At 33.6% G+C, this 21882-nt stretch overlaps 2 protein-coding genes and 1 long non-coding RNA gene across 3 annotated transcripts; 2 read left to right on the forward strand and 1 right to left on the reverse strand.

Annotated features, from left to right (window-relative positions):
* Nucleotides 1-231: 231 nt before the first annotated feature.
* LOC123891753 lies at nucleotides 232-3340 on the forward strand. The gene is made up of 3 exons (XM_045941650.1): nucleotides 232-557; nucleotides 993-1055; nucleotides 3182-3340. Exons 1-3 carry the CDS (start codon nucleotides 441-443, stop codon nucleotides 3338-3340), a joined length of 339 nt encoding a protein of 112 aa, XP_045797606.1. The 5' UTR covers nucleotides 232-440.
* A 2323-nt stretch (nucleotides 3341-5663) lies between these two features.
* On the forward strand, nucleotides 5664-7088 carry LOC123888092. The gene is made up of 3 exons (XR_006801959.1): nucleotides 5664-6074; nucleotides 6283-6434; nucleotides 6810-7088. It is a non-coding gene; the product is annotated as an uncharacterized LOC123888092 (long non-coding RNA).
* Nucleotides 7089-9030: 1942 nt separating this feature from the next.
* Nucleotides 9031-15149, reverse strand: LOC123891754. The gene is made up of 3 exons (XM_045941651.1): nucleotides 15138-15149; nucleotides 12353-12359; nucleotides 9031-9966 (listed from the first exon to the last, which is right to left on the reverse strand). The coding sequence occupies exon 3, from the start codon at nucleotides 9907-9909 to the stop codon at nucleotides 9031-9033; it is 879 nt and encodes a 292-aa protein (XP_045797607.1). The 5' UTR covers nucleotides 9910-9966; nucleotides 12353-12359; nucleotides 15138-15149.
* Nucleotides 15150-21882: the final 6733 nt, after the last annotated feature.

Raw genomic sequence — 21882 nt, forward strand, 5'->3', positions numbered from 1 at the left:
CATGGCTGGCTAGGTCAAGTGTAATTCTTCTCACAATTCCATACATATTCTATTTCCGTTATTCATTTTCATTTTATTTTCTATATGCTTAAAAGTTAGATGTTCAGATTAGGTATTTTTATTATCATAATAAATGTTTTAGGTGAATTAGGCAAATTTCAGAATTTCAGGATTTATCTATTCTTCATTCATGATTAGTGTTTTTCTTTGACAAACATTTCAGAATTGCTTTTTGTTCTCGATGTATATGCAATGTGTAGTTTGCTCTTTCATCCCAAAATAGTGGTTCTCAATGTGGTTCTCTGGTTTAATTTTCTTCTACTGATTTGCCTTTATCCTGGTTTATTTCTAATTTCTAATAGCATTTTTGTCTATGATCTGTTCCTACAAGGCAGTAGCAGGGTGCTTCGGTGTGGTGTTTGAATTTTGGTACAGTTGCTATGCTCATCACAAGTCAGCTTGTATTGAGCTTCTGTTTGATACAGTGGGGATTTTGTGCCTACATTTGTGTTGGTTATCCCCTGATAACCGATGCTCATAATGCTCTCCACGAGAAGGTATGAATTATATGGTATATGACAGTGACACTGGCATTCTTTGATTTTAAAATTTCGGTGATGTATTATGGTTGAGATTGAATATTATTGTATTTGGGTTTTCAAATTTGATGTTTCATTTTTTCGTCTATTATGTTTGGTATTATCCCAAACCACTAGAAGTCAAAGCGAATCATTTGTGATCTCTTTGATATACTATTTGCTGCATAGCTTACCATGAATAATCCTATTGAAGTTTTAATACAGGATAAACTTAATGGGCACTTGCAAACACGTTGTAGATATGCATATGGTAGAGTATCTTCCAAAATAGATGTATATGCTTTTTTGGAGTTGTGTATGTTATTTTACATTAAAAAATTTAAGAGCTATATTGTTCATTTCTAATGTTTAATTTTTTTGATGATGTACTTTTTGATGGGTCAAATCCTATAGGTCTTAAAAAAATGGTGGATCCTAGGCTTTGGAGATAACTATTCAATTGATTCAGTTTCTAAGGTATGAATTATATCACAAAATCACAAAATTCCGTAGTAGAATATCACTAGTTAAGTCGGAAGCTTATCCTGTTGTTTCTAATATTCTTGTTAGGATTGTCAAACACTGCATTGGGGTTTTTTTTGGCTAGCACATGGCTACTATCCTAGTTTTATTGTAGATATATATGATACTTGAAGCATGAAGTCTGAAGGTTGGAGCCAAGGTAGTGTGTTTTGAAAACTTTAAAAATCATTTTCTTATTTTTCTATTCTTACTTTGTTTTTTAGTGAAATAGTTTCAACTCTTTCTTGAAGTTGTTAGATTCATTTGTGCTTATAATGTGACCAATAAGAATAAACCAGCTAAGCTCTTGCTTGAACATGTGCAGTGTTGTCTCATTTATCTCATTTGGAGTTCAATATTGGGAGCTGGCTTCATAACTATTTGCATTACATGTCTGCTATATTCTTTCCTTGTTTTGTTTGATGAAGAGTGGAGTTTGCCATCTATATGCATTTGAGGACCAGTGTTCTATCCATTTTGCAATTTTTCAGCTGAGTTATCGCATTTTAAGCTGCACTTTCCACAGGGAATCAATTATTTCTTTTGTCTCTGGTGATTTGTTTCTGCTCATGTTTTATTCTTTAACCTGTGGTAGTTTTGTGTATTATTTGGATTGGGGTTCGTTTTTTTCTTAGCTCCAAGGCTGGCTGTTAGATTATATTGCAATAACTACTTATGTGGTACATCACTTGGCTGGTTGTTATGACTTCTATGATAAATATATGTTTTATGATTAATAAAAAAATTATCTCCTTTCGTGCCCCCAATTGGTTTTGCGCCTCAACAGGTTATAATTATTTTTTAAAATTTTAAAAAAGACTTTTAATAGCGCTTTTTTAAAAATGGATCGGTTATCAAGAATTATTTGTAAATTTTTAGATTATTGAATATAACTCTTCATTGGATAATCAAGATATGCGTTTATATGTTTTGCAGTGAGCCGAAGTCCGGATATCGATTCTTGATTCAACGGATAATAACGGTTTTTTCAGATAGATAAATCAAATTTCATCAATGAGTCGTTCTTTATTATTCCTTATTTTTTGACTTTGATGCAAGATAAACGAATTTAACTGTGAACGTGTTTTTCTGCAGCGTTTTTCTGCAGCGTGGGTTGTCAAAATAATGACTTTCTTCATAGCATGCAGCCTCGAGATTTGATTTGCGATCTTTAGTAAAAAAAAAAGAATAATTCGTATCAATCTTTTTTTTTTTGTTGATTCTTATAGCATATATTTCTTGGTTTTTTTATTTAGTCTTTGGTGTTGCAGTTGAGGATGTGGTTTTGATTTCATGATATCTTGATCAGTTTTACTATTAATTTGTTGGCAGAATGCTGGAGTTCTCATGTGATTTTTCTGTTTTAGGGTGCTTCCAATTTAGTATCGGATAATGGTAAATGCTTTGCAATACTTGATACATGGTTATAACTAAATGTTGGATTGTGAATTGAAACTGCATCTATTTTCTGTCGTGTCGTCTGTTTGAAGCAATGACTTGCTTTGTAGCTTCAAACAATCAAGTTCGTTTTATCACACTCTTCTTGATTGGTAAATTTATTCTCTGGAGTTTTGTTGTCCCTGTGTTATCAAACTAGTACTCCTTTACATATTAGGTTTTCTTACATAAGTTTTTGACAATGTAATCTTACAGTCAAATTTCCACGATTCTTGAGAAACCAGGACAACTTGGTAAAATCCCTGTTGATCAGTGACTTGGCCATAGCATTCGTCTCCACCGTAACCTTAGATGTTGTTTCTTATGATCATCTATTTGTTGGGTATAACTTAACTTTGTTGGGCGAGGCTACAGCTAATCTCTTACTATTTTGTTATATTTATTGATATATGTGATTTATGCTGCTAAAAAGATATCCGCTTCATTTTACTGTATTTAGGAGGAATCGAAAATTGGTTCATATGGGTACATGATGTGAGAAGTGGATGAAAATTTGTTCCAGTGAATGATCATCTTCTGAATGCTTTAATCTGATCATATCATCTTCGAATCTTTAAATTTCAGCTAGTTTACTTAGTATCTACTTCTGCAGTTCTTTTAAGTTATTTGTGTGGGTTTTACAGGGGAGAGGTTCACCTGCTTTCCTTTCAGCCAATAAATGTGCGGAACCGGTGGCAGGCAGAGGTTTACATACTTTTTCATACAGCCTTGGGATAAAACAGGTAATTTTTGGCTTACATGTGTATTTGTTTTGTGTATCTGTAGCACGAACGCGAGTATGAAGCATTTAAGATTCTAGACTACATCACTTTTCCCTCCCCAAGCTTTACTCTTTTTTGTGGGGCACTCTTTGGGTAACTATTTTACTCTTCTTTCTTTTTTCTTGTGTTTTTTTTATCAACTATTTGATATAGTGTATCATGCTGTGAACAAATTAACGAGTACACGTACCATCATGTTCTGCATCCATGTTTGTTGATTCTTCTCTGTAAGCTTGGGCAAGAATGAGATATAATTGGTCAGGTTTTACTTATATGTATATGTATTTGAGCTGAATACTTGTTCTTTGATAGTGTATAAGCTGGTGCTGAAATTTTTGGGTGCTGAAGTTTGTAAGAAATAAATCATTTCTCTTCCCAAGATGTAGAATCTTCAGTAACTTGGTTACCTCATAGTGTACACCTTAATTTTCTGGAAAGCGATATTCTTTAATAACTCTTTGCCCTTCTTTTACTGTTTAGTTTTTTATTATTATTATTATTATTATTATTATTATTATTATTATTATTTGTGAGTTATGATGGTGGCGCTGATACTGCTATAAAAATATCCTCTTCATTACAGTGGCCTAAGGACTCGTCTGTATTACAAGGATGGAAAGTTTTTTCAATGAATCATAATCTTCTGCAGGCTTTAATTTGGTAGTCTCTTCTAAGACTCTTTACATTTTAGTCTTTGTTTTAATACTCAGCATCTAGTTTTCTGTGTGGATGTTACAGGGAAAAGTTAACCTGCAAATGTGTGGTTTGCTATGGAATTTGTAGCCGGAAGAGGTTCATCATAATTTCTGTTAAACCGGTCATTTTTGTGTGGGTGTTACAGGGAAGTTAGTCTATTAATGTGTGTATTTGTCTATCTGTCAGCTTGGTTTAGCATTCCCAAGGACAATGAGTTCTGGACAACTTGGTTTGACACTTTTTTATTATGTGATTTGCCACTTCTTTTGTTATTATTTTCTCTCTCTATTTTCCAGTCATTTGAGATATAAAAACAATAAGAATTTTTCTCCTAAATTAGAAGCAGAATGGAGAATTTGAATCTGCTGTCCTTTCCTAAATTGGTATCTGTCACAATCATTTGTGTTGTTGTGCTTTCATTTGGTGATCTCTACCGTGACTGAATTCTATCCATTTCTTTTATCTTCTTCAATTATTTTCTGGCCGTGTTTTACCTATACTCTAATAGCATACTAACTGAGATAGACTTCAATTATTTCATGTTCTAATAGCATACTAACTGAGATAGAGTTCAATTATTTCCTAGCTGTGTTTTACCTATACTCTAATAGCATACTAACTGAGATACACTTCAATTATTTCCTGTTCTAATAGCATACTAACTGAGATAGACTTCAATTATTTTCTGGCTGTGTTTTACCTATACTCTAATAGCATACTAACTGAGATAGAATACCTATCTCAGAATACCTATCTCAGTTAGTAAATTAGAGTATAAGTACATTGTTACAACTCGACCTGATCATCCCAATGAATCAACCAAACTGGAAGTGTTTTCTTATAGCCTAGAATGGACTTGGCCAAACCCGGAATAGTTTGTTTAATTAAGAAATTTATGATTTCAAAATACTAGCCTGTGAACTTTGAAAGGAAATTGTGATTTCTTTTTTTTTTTTTTGTTAATGTAGTTTGAAACTTTCATGTGTTGAATCAGTGTTTAATTTAATTCAAATGCTGAATTTTAAAATTATAGAATTTAGTCTAAATGTTGAAATTTTATTGAACATAATGTTGTTTAATTATATAAATATTTTTTTAGAATTTTAAAAATATATTAAGTCTTATGACTTGATGACCCCCATCTGAACCATCCTGCACATATTGGGTTGGTTTGTCATCATCTTCTGCAGGTTGTCCTATAGTCACTACTGTTGCTGGGCTATAATTTGGTCATTACTGTTGAGACTCTTGCTTTTCAATCTTTTTTTGGATAATCAGTGTCTACTTTTGTCAGCTCCTTTGAGTTTTTTGTGCAGGTGTTGCAAGGGAAATAGCCTATAAATGTGTGGCAGGCAGAGGTACACACTTTCCCGTTCTGCCTTGGATAAACTGGTGATACATCTTACTTTTGCCTTGGGATAAAACTGGTCATACCTCTTACTTTCCGTTCAGCCTTGGATAAATAAAACATATGTTTACTTTCTGATGACTCGATTTCAGGATTTTCTGTTCTTGTTTTCTTCAATAGGCCCTGTCATGGAGATCGCTATGGATTGCGTTTTCATATACATTTTTCGAATTGTAGATATATCATGGATCTCACAATTTTCATGAATCTTCTTTTATGGATCGGTTATCATGAATCTATCTATTTCTTCATGATTAGTGTTTTTCTTTGACAAACATTTCAGAATTGCTTTCTGTTCTTGATGTATATGCAATGTGTAGTTTGCTCTTTCATCCCAAAATAGTGGTAGTTACGGCTCCGTTACCTCCGCCGGTTTCCTCAATGTGGTTCTCTGGTTTAATTTTCTGCTACTGATTTGCATTTATCCTGGTTTATTTCTAATAGCATTTTTGTCTATAATATGATCTGTTCCTACAAGGCAGTAGCAGGGTGCTTCGGTTCTGGAGTTTGAATTTTGGTACAGTTGTGTTATGCTCATCACAAGTCAGCTTGTATTGAGCTTCTGTTTGACACAGTGGGGAGTCTCTTTGTGCCTACATTTGTGTTGGTTATCCCCTAATCACTGATGCTCATAATGCTCTCCACGAGAAGGTAATTGTTTCATCTTTTCTTGAAAAATCAATAGTTGATAATAGATTAAATATATAACTATGCTATTAGGATTCTTGATTGTGTAGGCAAGAAAATCTATTAGGATTCTTGATTGTGGGAATACATTTTACCAATCATTGATGACTTTCGTGCTTCACATTTTCTTGGTTTTAAAAATGTCACTGAAATCATCACTTTTGTCATGCAGGAAATTCCCCCAAAACAGGGGTTTTGACCTTGCTCTTGCCACTGCACCGCATCGCCGTTATTATGCGAACCGACTTCATGATTCCCTCTCATAAGGAGTTCATGATGAACCGACAAGATCGAGATGTGCTCACATGGCTGGCTAGGTCAAGTGTAATTCTTCTCACAATTCCATACGTATTCTATTTCCGTTATTCATTTTCATTTTATTTTCTATATGCTTAAAAGTTAGATGTTCAGATTAGGTATTTTTATTATCATAATAAATGTTTTAGGTGAATTAGGCAAATTTCAGAATTTCAGGATTTATCTATTCTTCATTCATGATTAGTGTTTTTCTTTGACAAACATTTCAGAATTGCTTTTTGTTCTTGATGTATATGCAATGTGTAGTGTGCTCTTTCATCCCAAAATAGTGGTTCTCAATGTGGTTCTCTGGTGTAATTTTTTTCTACTGATTTGCCTTTATCCTGGTTTATTTCTAATTTATAATAGCATTTTTGTCTATTATCTATTCCTACAAGGCAGTAGCAGGGTGCTTCGGTGTGGTGTTTGAATTTTGTTTGATACAGTGGGGAGTTTGTGCCTACATTTGTGTTGGTTATCCCCTGATCACTGATGCTCATAATGCTCTCCACGAGAAGGTATGAATTATATGGTATATGACAGTGACAGTGGCATTCTTTGATTTTAAAATTTCGGTGATGTATTATGGTTGAGATTGAATATTATTGTATTTGGGTTTCCAAATCTGATGTTTCATTTTTTCGTTTATTATGTTTGGTATTATCCCAAACCACTAGAAGTCAGAGCGAATGTTTGTAATCTTACAGTCAAATTTCCACGATTCTTGAGAAACCAGGACAACTTCGTAAAATCCCTGTTGATCAGTGACTTGGCCATAGCATTCGTCTCCACCGTAACCTTAGATGTTGTTTCTTATGATCATCTTTTTGTTGGGCGAGGCTTCAGTTAATCTCTTACTATTTTGTTATATTTATTGTTATATGTGATTTATGCTGCTAAAAAGATATCCGCTTCATTTTACTGTATTTAGGAGGAATCGAAAATTGGGTCATATGGGTACATGATGTGAGAGGTGGATGCAAATTTGTTCCAGTGAATGATCATCTTCTGAATGCTTTAATCTGGTCATATCTTCTACGAATCTTTACATTTCAGTTAGTTTACTTCGTATCTACTTCTACAGGGGAGAGGTTCACCTGCTTTCCTTTCAGCCAATAAATGTGCGGAACCGGTGGCAGGCAGAGGTTTACATACTTTTTCATACAGCCTTGGGATAAAACAGGTAATTTTTGGCTTACATGTGTATTTGTTTTGGGAGAGTGTTGTAGTTTTTGTGTATCTGTAACACGAACGCGAGTATGAAGCATTTAAGATTCTATACTACATCACTTTTCCCTCCCCAAGCTTTAAGTTTTGATTTCCTAATCTCTGTTAAAATCTAAGTCTTCACTAATTCTTTTTCGCTTGATATCAGGGTTTTCTGTACTTGTTTCTTTTTCGCTTGGTAGGGATTTCCGTATTGATATGCTTTTCTCAGAATCTCAAGAATTTCACACAATCACATATAGGTTTATTCAAAACACTGTTTTTTGCATTTAATTTTTTTGGCAACATGCTGTAGTCATTCTAATTGAGTAACAGGTAATTGTGAATTGAAACGTGTAACTGTTGATTACAGTGTAGTGTGTTTTTTAAAACAATAAAATGTAGTGTGTTTAAAAACAATAATAATGTTTTATGTAGTATCTAGCAATCGTGTTTGTACACTTCATTTGTTCTCCGTGTTGTTTTAGAGTCATGTCTTCTCGGTAAGCCTATTGATGTGCAGTGAGTGTTGGTGATTATATAACTGAAAATTTCAGCCTTAAGTTTCTGACCTATAACCTGACAGTGCAAGAAATTTGAAAAACTTTGTGGGGCACTCTTTGGGTAACTATTTTACTCTTCTTTCTTTTTTCTTGTGTTTTTTTATCAACTATTTGATATAGTGTATCATGCTGTGAACAAATTAACGAGTACATGTACCATCATGTTCTGCATCCATGTTTGTTGATTCTTCTCTGTAAGCTTGGGCAAGAATGAGATATAATTGGTCAGGTTTTACTTATATGTATATGTATTTGAGCTGAATACTTGTTCTTTGATAGTGTATAAGCTGGTGCTGAAGTTTTTGGGTGCTGAAGTTTGTAAGAAATAAATCATTTCTCTTCCCAAGATGTAGAATTTTCGGCAACTTGGTTACCTCATAGTGTATACCTTAATTTTCTGGAGAGCGATATTCTTTAATAACTCTTTCCCTTCTTTTACTGTTTAGTTTTTTATTATTATTATTATTATTATTATTATTATTATTATTATTATTATTATTATTATTATTATTATTATTATTATTATTATTATTAATATTATTTGTGAGTTATGATGGTGGCGCTGATACTGCTATAAAAATATCCTCTTCATTACAGTGGCCTAAGGATTCGTCTGTATTACAAGGATGGAAAGTTTTTTCAATGAATCATAATCTTCTGCAGGCTTTAATTTGGTAGTCTCTTCTAAGACTCTTTACATTTTAGTCTTTGTTTTAATACTCAGCATCTAGTTTTCTGTGTGGATGTTACAGGGAAAAGTTAACCTACCAATGTGTGGTTTGCTATGGAATTTGTAGCCGGAAGAGGTTCATCATTTTTTTTTTTTTTTTTTTTGACAGGAAAAAACATTTTCATTAGATAAGATAAATCAAATACAAATAAAGAGAGACACATTGTGTTAGGACATTCCCCAACCACAATTGAAAAACAACACAAACAATTAAGCCAACCAAGACTTGAGCATCAAAAAGCTTTGAGAAAATAGAACCCAACAATGCATGACCAAACAAATAACTTAATCCAATCACCCAAGCAAATTTCTTCCACAAGTGATAAGTGGGTTGAGGAACCACAGTCTTTAAATCTATCCAATTACGGATCATTTCTTTGGCTTGTGGACGCGCAGATCGACTATCCGGGTTCTCGAAATCGGGTAAACTCACCACACGTGAATGATCCATCTGTTGAGTGAAGAAGAAGAGAGACTTGTTTGCAACAACCACTATTAGATCCTTACTCAAAACAATTGCCTTAACATCCATACTTCTTTGGGGCCTTACATCAAACACCTTGAGAGCATACTTAAAATAAACTAAACTTAAACACACAATACAAAACACATAAAAACAGTACAACACTACAAAAATAAATGACCCACAAACCCATAATCTCAGACCTTCTGCATCTTCTGGTGGTGGTGGCTCCGGTGGGGGTCTTCTTCCATGGCCATAGAGCTCAAAATGGTTGGTTAGGAAAGTTAGATTCAGATTTGAGAGCACAACAGCGTGCTTGTTGACAGAGAGAAGAGAAACCACAATGGAAATTGGTGGTGGGACATGAAAAGGAAACAATGGAGATGTAGAGTTAACAGGGATAAAGAAGAAAGAAGAAAAACCCACATTCATGGGAGAAGAACCTCCACAAGGGAGGGGACAAACTCCATTTCGGAGAGGATGAGCTCTGATGGCAGAGGAGAGATCCCTACAAGAGAGGAAGTGGCGGCTCACAACCATTGAGGAAGAGAGAACCAAGAAACCCTAATTTCTAGAGAGAGGGAAGAGCTTCTCTCTATAGGACCGGAAAGAGGTTCATCATACTTTCTGTTAAACCGGTCATTTCTGTGTGGTTGTTACAGGGAAGTTAGTCTATTAATGTGTGTATTTGTCTATCTGTCAGCTTGGTTTGGCACTCCCAAGGACAACTTGGTTTGGCACTTTTTTATTATGTGATTTGCCACTTCTTTTGTTATTATTTTCTCTCTCTATTTTCAAGTCATTTGAGATATAAAAACAATAAGAATTTTTCTCCTAAATTAGAAGCATAATGGAGAATTTGAATATGTTGTCCTTTCCTAAATTGGTATCTGTCACAATCATTTGTGTTGTTGTGCTTTCATTTGGTGATCTCTACCGTGACTGAATTCTATCCATTTCTTCTATCTTCTTCAATTATTTTCTGGCCGTGTTTTACCTATACTCTAATAGCATACTAACTGAGATAGACTTCAATTATTTCATGTTCTAATAGCAAACAAACTGAGATAGAGTTCAATTATTTCCTGGCTATGTTTTACCTATACTCTAATAGCATACTAACTGAGATAGAATACCTATCTCAGTTAGTAAATTAGAGTATAAGTACATTGTTACAACTCGACCTGATCATCCCAATGAATCAACCAAACTGGAAGTGTTTTCTTATAGCCTAGAATGGACTTGGCCAAACCCGGAATAGTTTGTTTTAAGTAAGAAATTTATGATTTCAAAATACTAGCCTGTGAACTTTGAAAGGAAATTGTGATTTTTTTTTTTTTTTTGTTGATGTAGTTTGAAACTTTCATGTGTTGAATCAATGTTTAATTTAATTCAAATGCTGAATTTTAAATTATATAATTTAGTCTAAATGTTGAAATTTTATTGAATATAATGTTGTTTAATTATATAAATATATTTTTAGAATTTTAAAAATATATTAAGTCTTATGACTTGATGACCACCATCTGAACCATCCTGCACATATTGGGTTGGTTTGTCATCATCTTCTGCAGGTTGTCCTATAGTCACTACTGTTGCTGGGCTATAATTTGGTCATTACTGTTGAGACTCTTGCATTTCAATCTTTTTTTGGATAATCAGTGTCTACTTTTGTCAGCTCCTTTGAGTTTTTTGTGCAGGTGTTGCAGGGGAAATAGCCTATAAATGTGTGGCAGGCAGAGGCACACACTTTCCCATTCTGCCTTGGATAAACTGGTGATACATCTTAATTTTGCCTTGGGATAAAACTGGTCATACCTCTTACTTTCCGTTCATCCTTAAAACATGCCTTTTCTTTTCTTCCTGTTCTTGTTCTTGAGATCTGTTGCTCACATATGTTTGCTTTCTGATGACTCAATTTCAGGATTTTCTGTTCTTGTTTTCTTCAATAGGCTGCTGTCATGGAGATCGTTATGGATTGCGTTTTCATATACTTTTTTCGAATTGTAGATATATCATGGATCTCACAATTTTCATGAATCTTCTTTTATGGATCGGTTATCAAGAATTATTTGTAAATTGTTAGATTATTGAATATAATTCGTCATTGGATAATCGAGATATGTGTTTATATGTTTTGCAGCGAGTTGAAGTTCGGATAGAAAAATTGATTCATCAGATAATAACAAATTTATTCAGATAGAAAAATCAAATTTCATCTGGTCAGTTCCTTTGAGTTTTCTGTGTGGATGTTCCAGTGAAAAGTTAACCTGCAAATGTGTGGTTTGCAATGGAATTTGTGGCAGGAAGAGGTTTGTCAGACTTTCTGTTAAACCAGTCATTTATGTGTGGGTGTTACAGGGAAGTCAGCCTATTTGTTTTGGGATTTAGGATAGCGTTGAAGTTGTTGTCTATCTGTCAGCTTGGTTTGGCACTCCCCAAGGACGAGGAGTTCTGGACAACAATGGTTTGACACTTTTTTATTCTGTTGATTTGCCACTTTTGTTATTATTTTCTCTCTCTATTTTCCAGCCATTTGAGATATAAAAATAATAAGAATTTTTCTCATAAATTAGAAGCATAATGGAGAATTAGAATCTGCTGTCGTTTCATTAATTGCCATCTCTTACAATCATTTGTGTTGTTGTGCTTTCATTTGTTTCATTTGGTGATCTGTACCGTGACTATGAATTGTATCCATTTCTTTTATCTTACTAACTGAGATAGAATACTTATATCAGTTAGTAATAAGTACATTGTTACAACTCGACCCGATCATCCCAATGAATAAACTAGAAGCGTTTTCTAATAGCCTAGAATGAACCTGGTCAAACCCGGAATAGTTTGTTTTAAGTTAGAAATTTATGATTTCAAAATGCTAACCGGTGAACTTTGAAAAAAAATTGTGATTTCTTTTTTTGTTAATGTAGTTTGAAACTTTCATGTGTTGAATGCAGAGTCTACAACTCGTTTTGTAGGTTTTCACAATACTTTTTCACAATAGATTCTTATTCCACTTCTGGTTGTAGAGGCTGGGGGTTGAGATATTGGTCTCTAGATATATGTTTGAGGAGGAAGATTTTATAAGGCCATGGTAAAAAGACAACGAAGATAAATTGAATCTAATCACATGAAGCTAGAGACCAAATACTCATTTCTGTTGCCGCAAGTGAAGCTAGCATAGATAACCTTGTCAAACAACTAAATGTGCAGCCAAAATCGTTTCTTAGTGTTGCTCAACTTTGACTACATGTATATATCAGATCTGTATTTCGATGCCTCTCTGTTGAAATAGTTAAGTCCCATAGGCAGTTGATTTCACATTAGAGGAATTAAAGTCGTCGAGGGTGTATCAAAGGTATTGCTTCATAGGTGAATAGTGTAATTGTTAGTCCCTCCCTACACTTAGAAACTTCTTGTGCTTCTCATTTATTGTATGTAACTTTTCTTATCTTTCTTTTGTTTGAACTGTTCATGCATTGACTTTGAATTATTCTGCTGCCAGCTACTACCTTGAAACAAATTATTCTTATGTAGTGTTAGGGTTCTGGTGTTTTCTTGCTGATTATTTCTATAATTAATGCTTCGAGTTCATATGTGCTAGATGAGATCTAACTTGTTCAAATGTAGGAACAACCATAGAATGCATATTGACTGAATGAAGTTAAACTCAGTAAGTTACTTGGGACAGGTTTTATTCTGTTACTTTGCTAAACTGAAAAATTCTGCATGAAAACTGGTGTATGTTGTGATAGCAGGTTGTCATTGTGGCTTATTATCCTCTTCATTAAATATGAGATTCTAGAATAAACATTTGCACTTCGTATGATAAGAAATTTAGACAACTTGGTTATATATAGGGGGTTTGTGTTCGGATGATCTGTTCGTTGTGGACAAACATAACTTTGCTGGGAGAGGTTTTCTACTATCTTCTTGTTGGGAGAGTTTTCTATTATCTTATACTGTTTTTGTTCATATTGTTATTAGTGATTTATGCTGCTCTTTGCCTACCCAAGATGAGGACTTTTGGACATTTTGGTTACATCATAGGTGCTATTTTTTATTTATTTGTAAAATCAATAACTTTTTGGACATGGTACAAGATAGATTGAGGAATATAGTTAGACCAAAAACCATTGGGATCAAACACAGCCCACTTAGCTAGCTAATGAACTACAAAATTCCCAGTCCACTTAACCCGACAATGCTTGGTTGGGAACAACTTGGGGGGGGGGGGGGGGGGGGGGGTTCTATAATTGTCTTTTAAATTCACAACGATGAAGATGATACTTCTTAAAAGACATCCTATTCATTTAAGGGCCCAGGGACTTCTCTGTATTAAGAGGAAGCTGCATTTGTCTCTTCATATTGGTACACGATGTTCTTGCAAATTGTTCCAATGAGTCATCATCTTCTGGAGGCTGTCCTATAGTCCCTACTGTTGCTAGGCTATAGTTTGGTCATTACTGTTGCGACTCTTGCATTTCAATCTTTTTTGGATAATCGGCGGCTACTTTTGTTAGCTCCTTTGAGTTTTTTGTGTGGGTGTTACAGGGGAGATAACCTACAAATGTGTGGCAGGAAGAGAAGTACACACTTTCTCAGTCTGCCTTGGATAAAACTTTCGCCTTGGAATAAAACTGGTCATACCTCTTACTTTCCATTCAGCCTTTGATAAATAAAACATATCATTTTTTCCCTTCTTATTCTTGAGATCAGTTGCTCACATATGTTTGCGTTCTGATGACTCGATTTCAGGATTTGTTGTTCTTGTTTTCTTCAATAGGCTGACGTCATGATGCTCGCTATGAATTGCATTTTCATATGCGTTTTTACAATTGTAGATATATCAAGGATTTGTTTATTCCATTTTTTTTGTTGATTCTTATAGCATATATTTCATGGTTTTCTTATTTACTCTTTGGTCTTGCAGTAGAGGATGTGGTTTTGATTTTATGATATCTTGATCATTTTTATCTTTAATTTGTTAGCAGAATGCTGGAGTTCTCATGTGATTTTTCTATTTTATGGTGTTTCCAATTTAGTATCGGATAATGGTAACTGTTTGCGATACTTGATACATGGTTATAACTCAATGTTGAATTGTGAATTGAAGCAATAACTTGTTGTGTAGCATCAAACAAACAAGTTCGTTTTGGCACATTCTTCTTGATTATTACTCCTTTACACATTAGGTTCTTACATTTAATCTGGTAATATCTTCTACGAATCTTCACATTTCAGCTAGTTTACTCAGTATCTACTTCTGCAGTTCTTTTAAGTTATTTGTGTGGGTACAGGTTCACATGCTTTCCGTTCAGCCAATAAATGTGCGGAACCGGTGGCAGGCAGAGGTTTACATACTTTTCATACAGCCTTGGGATAAAACAGGTACTTTTTGGCTTACATGTGTATTTGTTTTGGGAGAGTGTTGTAGGTTTTGTGTATCTGTAGCATGAACGCGAGTATGAACGCGTGTATCTGTATCTGTTAAAATCTAAGTCTTCAATAATTTTTTTTCGTTTTATATCAGGGTTTTCTGTACTTGTTTCTTTTTCGCTTGGTAGGGATTTCCGTATTGATAAGCTTTTCTCAGAATCTCAAGAATTTCACACAATCACACGTAGGTGTTTTCAAAACACTGTTTTGCATTTAATTTTTTTGGCAGCATGATGTAGTCATTCTAATTGAGTAATATGTAATTGTGAATTAACGTGTAGCTGTTGATTACAGTTTAGTGTGTAGATAGTGGTAATGTTTTGGGAAACTTGATACATGGTTATAACCTCAGTGTTGAATTGTGAATTGAAACTGCATCTGTTTGCCGCTGTGTCGTCTGTTTTAAAGCAATTACTTACGTTGTAGTATCAAGCAATCAGGTTTGTTTTGGCACACTTTTCTTGTTTGGGAATCATTTTCATATCATAATTATTCTCTAGAGTTTTATTGTCCCTTTGTTATCAATTTACTCATTTACAACTTAGGTTTTCTTACATTTAATTTTTTGACAATGTAATATGACAGCCAATTTTCCACGATTCTCGAGAAACCGGGACAACTTCATAAAAGTCATGCTGATCGGTGACTTGGTTTAGTGAGTTAAGCTAATCTTCTTTTCTTTCTTCTTCTTCTTCTTCTTTTTTTTTTTTTTTTGACAACTTTTTGTTTTATTAATTTTTCTCTACATATCATATGGTGTTCACTGGGTAAGTGTTACATCTAGGCTTAATCTGGCGATCTGAATTAAATTTGAGATATAAAATTTTTTTTAGGGATTTATGTATTCACACACTTCACTCGGAATTTCATAATCACACGTTTCTTGACTCTTGTTTTGTTATAAAGTGGACAAGAACGACTTAATACACTGGACAAGAACATCTCATATAGATAAATCAAATTTCTTCAATATTAGTTGTTTTATACTATTTTTATTTATTTTTGGGCTTTGGTTTTTCGACGTGAGAATTGAATTTTGAACGTGTTTTTCTGCAGCTTGGTTTATCGAAATAATAAACTTCCTCGCTTTTCTGCAGCTAGCGTTTTGATTTGGTGATATCTATTAAATTATTTATTTTTTCATCTTATTATTTAACTCTTGTTTCATCTTCATGTTCGATATTCTTAATATTTTCTGGTTGATTATTTTTGGTTCTTGCTCATGAGGTTTTATTCGGTTGTTGTTTGTTGAATTATTTCTATCTTGGAGTTTGTGCTACTATTATCGATCGTTAGAGCCTCTGACTTTGCATTACTTACGTGTACATGATCATTCTTCTGCATTAATCTCGTCATCTTTTCTCGACATTTCAGTCTTTGTTGTTTGATACTCAATATCTATTTCTGTCAAACGAACCTTTGATTTTTCTGTGTGAGTATTACAGGAGGATAGCCTATAAATTTGTGGTTTGTTGCGGTACCCGTGGCAAGAAGAGGTTCACGTAGTTTCCTTTAAGATTCTAAAGTACATCTCTTACTACTTGTGATATTTGTTTATCTGTATAGGAACGTGAGTATGAAGCATTCCCTATTCTAGATACATTTCTTTGCTCTATACCTCAAGGATGAGGAATTCTAGAAGTTTGGCAATTTGTTGTGTTGTTGATTTGTCACTTCCTCTGTTATGTTTTTTCTTGTCATTTGTGATATATTTAAGAATAAGATATGGTTCTTCTCTCCTAAATGGGTATCCCTCGTAGAACCTGCAACTGGAGCAAGAATTTGGTATGGAATTAGCTGCTGTTGTTGTGCTTTCATTTGGTGATCTCCTATGTTAGAAACTTATGTATTGAAACAATACACATTTCAAGTTGGAACAACAACACTATTTTGTGGGTTAATCTCTCATGTCTGTTCACATAATTCCCCAATAACCCCTTTTAAGATAAGCATTTTCAAACTAAACATTTCAAGTTGGAACCATACTCAAACACATTCTACATGATTAATGTTTGCAGTGGCAATTATTATGCCAATTTTGTCCCTCTAAATTGCTAATGGAAACATGGTTATGCGCTACTTTAACTTTATGGTTTTAGTGACCCATTATAGCTAACTCTTGTTAAAAATACCATGCCAGTAAAATCAAAACTGTGATTATAAAAACTATCTTGAACTTTATTAAAATCTAGTTTAATTTGCACTATGCGCAATATAAGTTGGAAACATTGGCACTAAATTTAATTTCTCCTGTCCTTGTTCATCCCCTTATGTTGCTGCATTTTGATTAGTTTGGTTACTCTAGAAAAGTTGAAATATTCAATGCCTAGATTAGATATATATCATTAGTATAACTATTAGAGGTAATTAGAAGATAAATAGTAGTCTTATTATCAGCCGTAGAGATGATGATATTTAGATATCTCACCATTTTAGAGGATTAGCTGAGGATGCCTACAATTTCTTGGTAAATTGTCTACAGAGATTCCTACCATTTTAAAGGATCTGATATTGAAGTCAGTGTATCAGGTACTTATGGATCTATATTTTTTAAGCCCAATGTTCCATCTTGTTTTTATATTCATTATGGATTAGTGTCACACTTTTTCTCAATAATAGTGTGATCTAGTGGGCTGTATTTGTTTGCCACTATATTTTTGAATGGTATCATTATTGTTTGGCAAAAACAATAGGGACTTTTTGTCGAAATTTATAGCTATTTGTATCTGACCTATGGTTAATCATTTTTTTGTGTATGTTAAATATGCAGAGGGAGGTTTATGGAGGAGATATGGCTGTGATTGATGTTATGAAGTTTGCAGCAGAGCATGGAAGTAACTTTTATCATCTTATCAGAGAAAGGTAAAAATTAATGTGATATACCATTTTTATATGCATGTATTGATTCCTTTAGAAATGATAGCATGATAGCAAGTAACCAAACTGCATTTAGGTCTTATTAATAATAATCAGAAGATAAATAATAGTCTTATTACCAGTCGAAGAGATGACGATATTTAGATATTCCTTTTTCTTTGTAGTAACATTTCGTGATTCTTGTTAAAATTGAATTGAAGTGTGAACATGTTATGCTAAATTCTATAATCTTTTTCTTGGTTTTTCTACAACTATATATCACACTACCCCATCATATCTAGTAAGCTCAAATACATTTTTTTCTTAAAAAAAAAAACTACCCCATCATATTACTGATTTCTCACATTTTAGTTTTCCATATGTAATCTGGCAGTATAAATTACACAAATTTGGAGAATTGTGACAACTTTGTGGGGTTCTGTATTTGTAACTATGATATTCTGATTAGCGGATTTCAAGAAATCTTCAATGTTTCTCTTGAGTTTTCTACAACTATTTGTGGAGTTATTTTCAGCACATGTTTCATCTATTCACAGGGTATGTGTTATATTGCTTTGATGTGCAACATAGGTCTCCTTTCTCAATCACACTGTATCTTGTTAAATTTTCAGCACATGTTTCATCTGTTGTGATGTTCACAGGGTATGTGTTACATTGCTTTAATGTGCAGCATAGGTCTCCTTTCTCAATCACACTGTATCTTGATAAATTTTCTGTGTGAAGTGGAGAAGTAGAAGATGAGTGCATATTCCCTTTGTACTGCGTATTCTGTCAACCAATATATATATATATATATATATATATATGCAACTATTGCTAGGCTTAATTTGGCTATCTATACTGTGTATGCGTGTCTATTAATTTTGCATAATCAGCGTCTACTTTTGTCAGCTCTTTTGAGTTTTTTGTGTAGGCGTTGCAGGGGAAGTAGCCTATAAATGTGTGGCAGGCAGAGGTACACACCTTCCCGTTCTCCCTTGGTTGAAATTGGTGCTACATCTTTTATGGATCGGTTATCAAGAATTATTTGTAAATTTTTAGATTATTTTATATAATTCGTCATTGGATAATCGAGATATGCGTTTATATGTTTTGCAGCGAGTCGGAGTACGGATATTGATCATTGATTCAACATATTATAGCGAATTTCTTTAGATAGACAAATAAAATTTCATCTGTGAGTTCTTTATTATTCCTTATAAACGAATTGAACTGTGAATGTGTTTTTCTGCAGCTTGGGTTGTCAAGATTTTAACTTTCTTCACAGTTTGGAGCCTCGAGATTTTATTTGCACTCTCTAGTAAAAAAAAATAATTCTTATCAATCTTTTTTTTTAATTCAATTTTTCTGTTGATTCTTGTAGCATATATTTCTTGGTTTATTATTTACTCTTTAGTGTTACTGTAGAGGATGTGGTTCTCTTGATATCTTGATCCCTTTTACGTTTAATTTGTTGGCTGAATGCTGGAGTTCTCATGTGATTTTTCTGTTTTAGGGACTTGGGTGTTTCCAATTTAGTATCAGATAATGGTAATGTTTTGCTAAAGTTGATACATGGTTATAACCCCAGTGTTGAATTGTGAATGAAAACTGCATCTTTGTTCTATGTTCTGCCATGTCTTCTGTTTTGAAGCAGTAACTTATTGGGTAGTATGAAGCAATCAGGTTAGTTTTGGCATACTCTTCTTGATTGGGAATCAATTCAGCCTTTCGGGATTCGTTACTATTACTGTAGAAAAATAGGGTGAATGCTGTTATATTTTATTCATCAGCTCAAGGCTGGTTTTTATAATCAAAGTACAACTAGCTATCTCCTTGATTTATGGAGGAAATAGTTAAAAGGAGAAATAAAAGGAAATAATGATATGTTTAGAATCTCCTAGAGATAACAAACTTGGAAACTAAATATATTCCAACAGTTACATATATGTGTTTTGTCTTGCTAGTCTTGGCGATTAATGTTCTGCACGGAGAAGCAATTTAAAGGCAATCTGGCCCTCAAGATTGACATTCGGAAGGCTTTTGATACTCTTGAATGAAGCTTTCTTCTTATGGTTTTGGGTCAGATTGACATTCAGAAGGCTTTTTGATACTCTTGAATGAAGTGTTTAATTTAATTCAAATGCTGAATTTTAAATTATAGAATTTAGTCTAAATGTTGGAATTATATCTAATAGAATGTTATTAAATTATATAAATAGTTTTTTTAGCATTTTATATATAATTTAAGTCTTATGACTTGATGACCCATCTAAACTATCTTAATCATAATTGTTTGGGTTGGTTTGAGTTCGACAGAAAAATTATGGATTTCTTGCTTATTTGAACCAGTGGAATTTGATTAGGTTGGGTAGCACATTGATGCTGCTGTAAGTCCTATGGTATTAGGTGGAAGCTTAAATTGTAACATTTCATATTGACTACAAGGACGAAAATTTGTTCCAATGAAGCATCATGTTCTGCAGGCTGTGTACAATACTTTAATTTTATCATCTATGTAAAAAAGATTTCACTTTTTAGTCTTTATGATACTCAGTAAATACTCTTCTCGGTTCATTTGAATTTTCTGCTTTTCTATGTTACAGGGCGACAGCTATGAATATATGTGGTGTGCTCTAGCCAGTGGCAAGCAGAGGTTAATATACTATTCATTCAGCCTTAGGATAAAAACACCAGTATATATTTTTACATATCTATTTTTGTATTGTGAGTGGGCTATATTTGACTTTCGATGCTGTGTCCTGGCACCTGCTAGTTCTTTTGTTTTTGTTGTTTAGGAGCATGAATGTTGAAGCATAAAAGGTTTGAAGTATATCTTTTTGCATTGCGCCGGGGATGAAGAATTCGGGAAAGCTTGGTTTGAGGGGGCCATTTTTTTCTTTAATTTTCACTTCCTTTTATATATATTATTTTACAATTTTCTTTTCGTTTGTGAATGTGATGTATGTGTTGAGAACAATATGCCCCGATATCTTTAGATTAAAAGGTTGAAACATTAAAGTGAGATCTTCTAATAGTTTCCTTTTCATTTTTACTGGTGGCAGATTGTTGAGAAGATAACAGGACCAGGGATGTCTGTATCGGAAGATTTTCTTGCTGTAGCTAAAACAAAATTACAAGCGCTAGACAAAAAAGATGCAGAAAGGAAAAAGACAGTTGAGTTTAAAAATAGTTTAGAAGGAAAAGGTTGGTAAAAAACAATATGCCTTCATCTAAGGCCTTCATCTTTTCTACAATTTAAATAGTTATCCTTTAAGATTTTTTAATTATCTTTCCAATATTCTCTTAAATATTCGCCTTTAATTAGTTGACTTCAAGTTTCTACTGACGGATTTGAACTCAATTGTTTTTTTTTTTTAGGAATAAATGTCATCAGAATACAATTAAGAAATGGCAGAATGAAATTGCATTTTAACTCAAGAATGCCCCATCTAATCTTCATGTTTAATCTTGTTCTTGCATTCACCATAATCGATTTATTTTATTCTTGATTCTTCTCGATCTACTTGGGTGTTAAATGTGAAAGGCTAGTTTATTTGATATGCGAGGAGAGTGGGAAGTTAAGTCTGAAAAGTTCAGCCTTAGGTTTTATTACCCCATCACACAACTTTTTTCTTACATTAAGGATTTTAAAATGTAATATGACTCTTCGTAACCGAGATTTTCTTATCAGAGGCTTGGTTTCAAGAATTATTCTAATATTTTTTTCTTCTTGGTTTTTCTACAACTATCTGTCATATTACTGCTTTCTCACATTTTAGTTTTCCATCTGTAATCAGGCAGTTTGAATTACACAATTCTGGAGAAATCGGGACAGCTTTGTGGGGTTCTGTATTTGTAACTATAATCTTCTGATTAGTGGCCTGGTTTCAAGAAATCTTTAATGTTTCTCTTGACTTTTCTACAACTATTTGTCGCGGCATAATTTTTTAGCACATGTTTCATTTGTTGTGATGTTCACAGGGTATGTGTTACTTGGGTTTGATGTCAACATAGGTCTCCTTTTCCAATCACACTTGCATCTTGTTCATTTTTCTGTCTGAAGAAGTAGAAGATGAGTGCCTATTCCCTTTGTACTGCGTATTCTGTCAACCGGTTTACATGTATCAACTATTTGATGTTGCTTGGCTTAATTTGGCGATCTGAACTTAGGTGTGAAAATTCTTGCTTCCATGTTTCTTTATTCTTCTCAAAAGC

This window comes from Trifolium pratense, linkage group LG6 (genome assembly GCF_020283565.1).
Source record: "Trifolium pratense cultivar HEN17-A07 linkage group LG6, ARS_RC_1.1, whole genome shotgun sequence".
Taxonomy (NCBI): Eukaryota; Viridiplantae; Streptophyta; class Magnoliopsida; order Fabales; family Fabaceae; genus Trifolium; species Trifolium pratense.